Raw genomic sequence first — 9,409 nt, 5'->3', positions numbered from 1 at the left:
ACATTTGAGAAATAAATTAATAATAAAATCATCAACAAAATATAAATTTAATAATGCAATTAAAAATAAAAAAAATGTATACACACTTAACGCTAATAACTGTTGTTGTTGAAGCACTTTGATCTGTGAAAAAATATATAAATTTACTATTAGATGTTTTGTTGGTATGGTTTGTAATATAACACTATTATATTTATTAATGAATCCAAGTTTAATTTAAAATTAAATAAAACATGATAACTGGATGTACCTATAGGTCAGCTTAACTGACCTTGAACAACATTAATGTAACAATAATATAATACAGACTATGTAGTATAATGGATGTCTCTTTTAAATTCAAAAGTGTACATCAATTCAGAATGTCATTGAGGAACACGGGACCTTAATCAAGCCACACTGTGCCAATGGGATATGATACATGTATGTTGAATTTCTTTAGAATTGTATGCATAATACTTGAAATGGATTGTTTTGACTTTCAGACCCTAAGGAACTGAACATTGTAATAAAACCACAATAATAATTAATATTAATAAGAACAATCGTACTAAATATATAGAAACATTTGGATATAACCACTAAAACAGTGAACCATAATAATACTATATTAGTCATGACGTCTATAACATTTGAACAAGATAGGTAATGAATCATAGTTCAATTATGTGAATATAGTTTTTTGTGAATACCTATTACCTACACATAATTTGAAAATCACATGTATTTTATAATATGTGAAAAACAGGTATATTAAGAAAATTATATAATATAATTGATAATTGATAAAATATGAATAGTTAATGAAACAAAAAGTAAAAATGTGACATTTATGTTTTAAATAATAAAGAAATATTTTTATTCTGCTAAAGAAAGTACAATAGAATATATAGTAATTATTATGGTACGGGCAAAGTTAAAAATCAGGCATTACTTACAATGTTGGTAGGGTAAAATATTAAAATAAGTAAAACAACGTTTTATTTAACATAGAAGTATTTATAAACAAAATAAACTAAAATAGTTAAATTGCTATTATATAATATGCGATACCTAGGTCCCTATTTATACATTTTTATAATATGTTTTTTATGTAAATTAATCACTATTATGAGCTATGATTATAAAATGAGCCATTAACTAAAATTTAAAATATTATATGTAATAAAAAATATTTTTTTTACAAAATAAATAATTATACCTTGTTACGGTTTTATTAATTGTTCCCACAAACCACTATTATGGAATTTATTGCAATTTCACCCGTAATTTTTTTAACTTCGCCCGCTCGTTTGTCTTAACACATATAATCATACATATAGCTTACATCAGTCATATCCCTGGACCTTGGCCACACAAATTGGAAAATATCTAAACAGTAAAATTATAATATAGCTAGAATTGCACAACGTGTGAAATATAACTGTTATTTTATTAGTAATATTTTGATAATCCACAGGATTTTGAGCGTAGTATACTTTGTCCGGGCATTTCATTACTATACCTGGAATTCTAGGATATACAGTGCCACAGTGGCGTATATAAGATTCAATTTCTGGGAGAAGGGGTTAACCACCACCACCATATACACGCCACTGAGGATATATTATTATAATTTTCACATTGCAAACCCTAATCGATTGAACTATGTACACAATTCTCAAATTCCATACTTCAACCATAACATAATATACTGTAGGTAAATGTATACTTAATAAATACAATATCTTATTAAGTAGTTGGGTTGACCATAAGGATACGTACGTTACATTTGAAGACAATGATAAATCATCGCAATGAAAATATCGTCCTGAACTTGATGTTAAGCTAAAATATATTATTTTATTCAGTACTTATGTTTAGTTTTTTCTTACACAGAATAATTACCTTTTAAAAGTACCTACCAAATTGACCAAATTTCCAATCGAAAAATCAGGGCCAGTAAAACTTTTTTGCGTTAATTATGTCCAAAAAATTGTTTATAGAAAAAATGTTTAATGAAAGCATTATTGTTACCTACCTATCTAATGTAATACCCATATATTTTGCTCCTCTTAGATTATAAAATTGTTTGAATATTTGGGTGTTATTGAGTTATAATAATTTGAGTTATATGCCGTTCTGTCCGTTACCTAGGCTTATGCCTAGATCGTCGACTCACGTGGGCCACCCACATACGTAACAAACGACTTGTTCTAAATAATCGTCAAAGACAACTTCGCCTCCTCCTATCATCCAAACATCTCTCACTACACAATAAAATCCTCATGTACAAAGTACTCCTCAAACCTATCTGGACCTACGGAATCCAACTCTGGGGTTCAGCCAAAGACTCCAATATAAACCGAATCCAAACATTTCAATCCAAATGCCTCAGGCAGATAACTAAAGCCCCTTTTTATGTTACAAATGATACCCTCCACAGGGACCTCCTCATTCCGACAGTAAAAAACGTCGCCAAAACCCTATATAAACGTTTCCACCTTAAACTTTCAAATCACCGAAACCCTCTCATCCAAAACCTATCTTGCCGAACAATCCCGGGCGACCCTGGCCGACGTTTAAAGCGTAGCTGGTGCCGTGACTTACTAGTCGACTAGTTGACTAGTCCACCATCCTGCCATGAAGTGCTATTAATGAATAGTCTCTTCAACAAGTCAACCATGTCCAATTACCAATATATTATCATTATCTCCATTGTACTTATTGTAAATATTTTTTTATACAGATTGTACAAATAAAAACAAATATGACAAAAAAAAAAAAAAGGTTCTGTAGTAAATTAACTATTAAAGGTAAAGTTCTAAAAATCTTCTCCTAGCCAATGCAGTGAATCTAACAATACCCCAAACACAGGGGTGCATGTAAAGAGGTGCCGTTGCACCCACAAGGATTTTTTTAATGAACAAAAATAGTACCTAATGTAAATATGTCAAATATGCGCATTGGCGCAAATAGGTGGGGGCTTGGGGCAGACTTAGTCCCCCTAAATTTCTGCCAAGTTCAAAAGTCAGTAATTAGTACTGAGCATATATAATTCTTAGAAAATATTATAGGAGGGACTTTGGTCCCCCCAAAATAATTTGTCTATTTGCGCCTATGAATATGTGACCATGTATATAACATACATTTAATTTTGCACCCACTGAGCTTTCTGCGGGCGCCCCTGCCCAAACAACAGCGTCCGCTCTCCGGTTATGATTTTTCGTGAGGCTGTTCACACCGACATTTTTCCTGATTCAAATTGTTATACCGCTTGGATGTGATATCAGTTATATTTCAAAAAATTAAAAATCAAGAAAGTTTTGGAGATACAAACCATGGCTTAAGATAATTATATTATTATTCGTGATACAAACAAATACGAACTATTTATGATAATTGTCTGAACATTCAACATGTTTAACCTGGCAACACTGTAACATGCAACTGTAATGCAACATTAATAGTTTATTAGTGAAATGCACGATTATAAAGATTAAAAGTTCTTATTATGGTACTTTATAATCGTGGTGAGATGACGTGAGTGCACGTTGAATTTTCTTGTCGTTTGTTTCGCCTTTTAGAAAGGATTTTCTCGGACGTGAAAATAGCCACTGCGTTTTTATTTACTGTCCGACAATCAATTAAGTAAGTCCAGTTCATTAGTATTAAGTAGGTAATATAAATGTCCGTTACTGATTCGAAAATAGTTTTATTCAAGTTGGGCCCGCGCTGGCCTCGGCATTTTGAGATTTCGCCTAACCCCGTGTTGATATTGTTTGGTTTTCGCTGTTCACCTCGATAGATCATGTAAACTTGCGCTCTAGGAGTTCTCCGATCGAATCCGGAAGTGCCTGAATAACATTCTGCTGTTCTGAACACTATCTAGAAACTCGTTAAACTAGAACGGTTTACAAATTATCTCCCGTTATGCCTAACCAGAATAATGAACCCATGTAAATGATAATATGGTCCAATCATCCCGGTGCGTTATTTTTCACACCGGTTTAACCTAGCATAGGTATATATAGGTAGTATGGTTATTGCCATTGAATACATCATGACAATCACTACCTAATAATATCTCAGTTTGGGGTTTTAGTATACTCTGTTCCATCTAAGAGCAGTGGTTGATTTGGGGGGGGGACGCAGGGGGACAGAGTCCTCTTCTTTTTAAATTTTTTTTCAGCGTACCCCTTCTATTTATTTGAAACGGAATGCTGGGAACCCAACATAAGCTAGTGAATTTGTAAATCGTGATTTCCTGATGCCAAATTTACTTAATAGGTACACAATATTTTATTATAGCCTGTTAGTTGAATTAATATTATAAATTATAACAAAATAACTATAATCGTTATTTTTATTTTTATTTGTTTGTATTGTGATAACTGATAAACAAAGCGTTAGAAATTAAAATCCCATTTTTAGCGGTTTTTTTGTAATTTGTCGGTGGTTTTTCCCGTGGCATTAAAGTACTATTGAGAAAATCGAAAAATGACCCCCCTTTAAAAAGTGTTTTTCTTTCTATATGTATTTTTCGAATAAATTTGATATTGTTTTGGTGTGATAAGTTGATGGGTGGAGAGGGAGGTGTGGAGAGCTTTGCCCTCCACGGCAATGTAACGATTATTTTGTGTGGAACGTTCGTTTATCCAACATCAGCAGAGTCCCCCTTCTTTTATATTTCCAAATCAACCACTGTCTAAGAGTGAACCGCTTTCGCGCACGCAGACTGAGCCACCGAACAGTGACTGACCCCTCAAGTGATGGCTATGCGTTCTGTGATTGGTGGACAGTCATTGTCAGTCGTCGGGTGCCTGTGTTAAAGCTCCCACCGGTGTCCGGATTGTGGTGTGAATGCGCGGAAAAAACGTGTTTTGGTCAACCAAGTGGTTCACTCTCAGATGGAACAGAGTATAGGTGGGTAGATCTAAGATCTTGGGTGCTCAATTCCTAGATTAGAAAAACAAATTACATGCAGTGCTCGACTTGTGAGGTGACGCAGGGGGAGTACCCCGGTTAATTTTCTATTATTTTTAATAGTAGGTAATATTTTTACTAACATTACCTAACTAATTATTTCTTAACTACTTGATTTACTTTTATTATTCTTTTGGGTTTGTTATTATGTATTACTATAATATATTATATAATAAGTACCTTCAGTAATTACCTGTCATATAATATTATTATTTTATATTTTTTTTAAAATTTATACATTTTTTTTATATGATTTAAAAAGTGGAATTTGGGAGTGTGAAGACTCAATAATGTTTAACAAGTGATGGGGATTCTCTTTTTTTAAAAGTTAACAGAGTCCCCCTACTTTTTGCCCCTAATTTTGCCAAGTCAAACACTGATTACATGACAAGTTTCAATGTATTTATTTAAAAAACCATTTTAAAACATAGCAAGTTTAAATTACCTAAACTCCTAAGAAAAAATTTGTCGGCAATTTGAATCTGATATCTAGAATCTTAATCTAAAATTATATGAAATTAAATATATGTAAATTTATACTAGGCATATATTTAATAGTAAATAGATGGTTCAGTATATAATTAATAGGGGACAGTTATAAATATGAACAATTATAAATCAAGATTGAACTAATGAGGAAATTATAGAGCTGATAGTAGAGATGGAAGTAATGGTACCTTTAGTGATGAATACATTTAGAACAGAGAAGAGAATGAGGAGACATGATTTTATTTTTTGATATAAATATATTTGTATACATTATGGTATAATGTATAAAATTTAATTTTGTCCGAGCACTTATGATAATGTTAACGAGCGAGATGTGAAAATCAACATAGAATTACAATATTACATACCTACATATTTTTTAAATTATATACCTAATCTTTTTTTTTTAGAATTGTTAAAATGGATAATTATGATAAACTGGAAAAAATTGGAGAGGGAACATATGGTGTCGTATACAAATGTATGGAACTTTCATCAAAAGAAATTGTTGCTGTGAAGAAAATACGCATGGAAATGGAAGACGAAGGTATACCTGCTACAGCCATTCGAGAAATTAGTATTTTGAAGGAACTCAATCACCCTAATATTGTGAAGTAATGTTTTAGATTTAAAATTTACTCAGGTGTATTTAGTATTTACATTATATAATATTGATATTTTATATGAATAGTTTGCGAGAAATTCTCATGGATGATTCAAGATTATATCTTGTATTTGAGTTTGTTCCTATGGATTTAAAAAAATTTATTGATTCAAGGCCTAAAAAACATTTGGATGAAATTACTACAAAGTCATTCACTTATCAGGTAATAATTTTTCATATCCCGAAACAATACCTTAATAAAATTAATATTTTTAATTTTTTACAGTTATTAGTTGCTATATATTTTTGCCATGTGAGACGAATTTTACATAGAGATCTTAAACCACAAAATATCTTAATCGACACTAAGCACAATATACTGAAAGTTGCTGATTTTGGTTTGGGTCGTACTTTTGGTTTGCCAATACGTGTGTACACTCATGAGGTATTTACAAATATTTATTCAATATTTCTGGATTGATAACTGTTTTTTTTTTAAGAAAGTGCTTAATGATTTTATTTGTTTTATACTTTTATCTGCCCATTTTATTTACCAAAAAGAACCACGTATTTTCTAATTACACTTAATTGGTTAATTCATGGTAAAACTTAAATACATTTTATATTCTTATATACCTCATAAGTAACTATAAGTTTGTGTATCACTGCTGAACTACTAATTGTCTATCATTGGATCATTGGATATTCTAAAATTATTTATTTTAAAATTGTTTTTTTATTTTTATTTTTTTTTAATAATTCATACAGTATATGTTAATGTTAGTCGCATTTTTGGAAATATTGTTTACAATGTGTGTACCATTTTGGACAGATGACAAATTTCAATTAATTTAATTTATTTTTTACTTGTTAAGAGGATGTCCTATCCATGTGTGCTGTCTCCAACTTACTAATGCATAATATATTACAATGTACATAGAGCAATTCCAATTTTGTGTGGTTAACTACAATATTAGAGTGAACGTACCTACGATCAAATTTAAATGTAAGAACATTATCTGTATTCTCTCATTGAAGTTTGATAATACGTCAAATCACTCTAACGTTTAAGCTAACAATACAAAATTGGAACTGCTGAATGTTCATTTTGGTACATTATGTGTTAGTATTCAGGTACAACGTCCTCTTTGGAATTAAATTATTGTGCATACAAATTAATACAAGATATAATATACTTTCCTCACATAATAATTATTTTTTAGTCCCAATATAATTACCAAAGCTCATAAATTTATAAATTTGCGTATCAATCATGGCAAGTAAGATATTAAAAGCTAGGTAAAATAGAAATTTGCTTCAAGATGACATTTTGTTTACTAATTAATTGTAGCATATTTCAAAAGTTTTTGGGAAATTTGGACATGATCATTCATTTAAATTATTTTAATTGATGTTAATGGTTTTGTTGATGTTGGTGTAAGTGGGTTGGTACAAATTTTTTTTTGTGTCTATCAAAACAATATTTGTTTTAGAACTTTAAAAATATAATCAATATGAAGATTAATTAATGATTCAAAATAAGACATTAATTATAATAGTCGACCCACTAGTCTTTAATTATAGAGTAATTGACTATAAACGAACGCATAAATAAAATGAATGTATTTTTTTAAAGAAGTTTAAAATTAAAAATATGGGGATGCTAATAATGTTAACATTTATGAGTTTATACTTTTCAGTGTATTGATACATGCATAGTTAAAGATTTTTTACTACATATTTAAGTTGGTACATATTTGTTCATTTTTAGGACCCTAGTTATATTCGTATACAATTGTTTTTTAATGAATGAACTTACAAACCCCTATAATTATTTGTAAAATATCCCAGGCAATAATAAGAAATAATTATTTTAGGTAGTAACACTATGGTACAGAGCTCCAGAGGTATTGTTAAACACACAACGTTACGGTTGTCCAATTGATGTTTGGTCTATAGGATGTATATTTGCAGAAATGGCACAAGGAAAACCATTATTTCAGGGAGATTCAGAAATTGATCAATTGTTTCGTATTTTCAGGTAAATTATGACTTATATGATTTATGAGGGAAAAAATGAATTAACAAGATGACTGATAACTAGACACTCAAACACAGTTTTAAGCTTATACTATTTAACATAAAATAAACACCTGGGCACTGTATAACAATTAATAAGACATTCAAACATAGCTTTCAACCATTTTTCTACATTAAAAATAATTCACCAACCATTAGTAACAACATGACAAACCCCACTTGCTCCATAGATGACTTAAGACCTAATATTTAATTACTTGTGTCAACGTGTATCAGAGTTGTTCATATCATTAACATTTAGAATTATAAATTAAAGTAGTGATTTATCAATGTATTTCTGTTAATTTTAGTCATTGTTCTTATTTAGTGAACACAATTGTTTAAAATAAAATTTTATAGGATTTTGACTACTCCGACTGAAGATACATGGCCAGGAGTTTCCGATCTTAAGGATTATAAGCCGACTTTTCCAAAATGGAGTGATAATATGTTGGCAGATTCAGTTAAAAACCTCAGTTCTGGTGGAGTGGACTTAATGCGGGTAATTTAAAATAACTAACTTATCTTATTTCATACTTAATATATAATATTTTTTTATTAGCAAATGTTGGTTTATGATCCAAGCAAACGAATCAATGCAAGAGATTCACTCCAACATAGTTATTTCAAGGATTTAAATAAAAGTATTTTACCAGCTCTTCCTGAGATTAAGTTTTAAATGTTTATTTGCATGTATTAATAATAATTTTAATCGATGATTATAAGTTTTAATTATCTTGTTTTTAAAATATAACTATACATTTTAAAGTTTTTTTTTTCTACTTTTATAACAACTTAATATAAAACTAATAACTGTTATAAACATTCCGGTGCACTGTTCCCACTCCCCTCATTTCTGAACATGTACACCATTGCAGACTGATGTTAATTGTAACCAGACAGATGGAGCACATCAAAAGAGCTATTTTAGGTCTATGACCATCTAGACTAATTCATACAAAACAATCTTTAAATTTTTTTTTTTTATCCAAAAAATTGTTATTACATTTAAATTTTCAATAGTTAGGTATAATGTTTATTAAAACTCTAAACTGTAATTTATATTGAATAAAATAAAATGCCAAATATATTAATTGTTGTTTGTGTGAAAGTTTAAATATCTTTTAAGGTGACCAACATTTTTTTTCAATTAAAAAAGATAGTTTTAAATGGGAGTCAGGAATTATATAAATTACTTTTTTTTATTGAATAGTCCAATATATTGCTTAGCCATAGACATTTTAGAGATGTAAGTTTGGTATGTTTTTACCG

General features: G+C 29.9%; 1 protein-coding gene across 2 annotated transcripts; it reads left to right on the top strand.

The window, feature by feature from the left end:
* Positions 1–3,472: 3,472 nt before the first annotated feature.
* LOC100167559 (cyclin-dependent kinase 1) lies at positions 3,473–9,180 on the top strand. Of its 2 annotated transcripts, XM_001951822.5 has the most exons (7): positions 3,473–3,630; positions 5,865–6,068; positions 6,146–6,281; positions 6,345–6,503; positions 7,936–8,099; positions 8,498–8,639; positions 8,700–8,867. In XM_001951822.5, exons 2-7 carry the CDS (start codon positions 5,875–5,877, stop codon positions 8,814–8,816), a joined length of 912 nt encoding a protein of 303 aa, XP_001951857.1. In that variant the 5' UTR covers positions 3,473–3,630; positions 5,865–5,874; the 3' UTR covers positions 8,817–8,867. The 2 variants fall into 2 exon arrangements, with proteins under 2 accessions (XP_001951857.1, XP_016663039.1); XM_016807550.2 differs by lacking the exon at positions 3,473–3,630 and having other exon boundaries at positions 5,866–6,068; positions 8,700–9,180.
* Positions 9,181–9,409: the final 229 nt, after the last annotated feature.

The sequence above is a fragment of the Acyrthosiphon pisum genome, chromosome A2 (assembly GCF_005508785.2).
Source record: "Acyrthosiphon pisum isolate AL4f chromosome A2, pea_aphid_22Mar2018_4r6ur, whole genome shotgun sequence".
In the NCBI taxonomy this organism is placed as follows: domain Eukaryota; kingdom Metazoa; phylum Arthropoda; class Insecta; order Hemiptera; family Aphididae; genus Acyrthosiphon; species Acyrthosiphon pisum.
The sequence above is the reverse complement of the archived record's forward strand: the minus strand, read 5'-3'. Positions and strand labels throughout refer to the sequence as shown.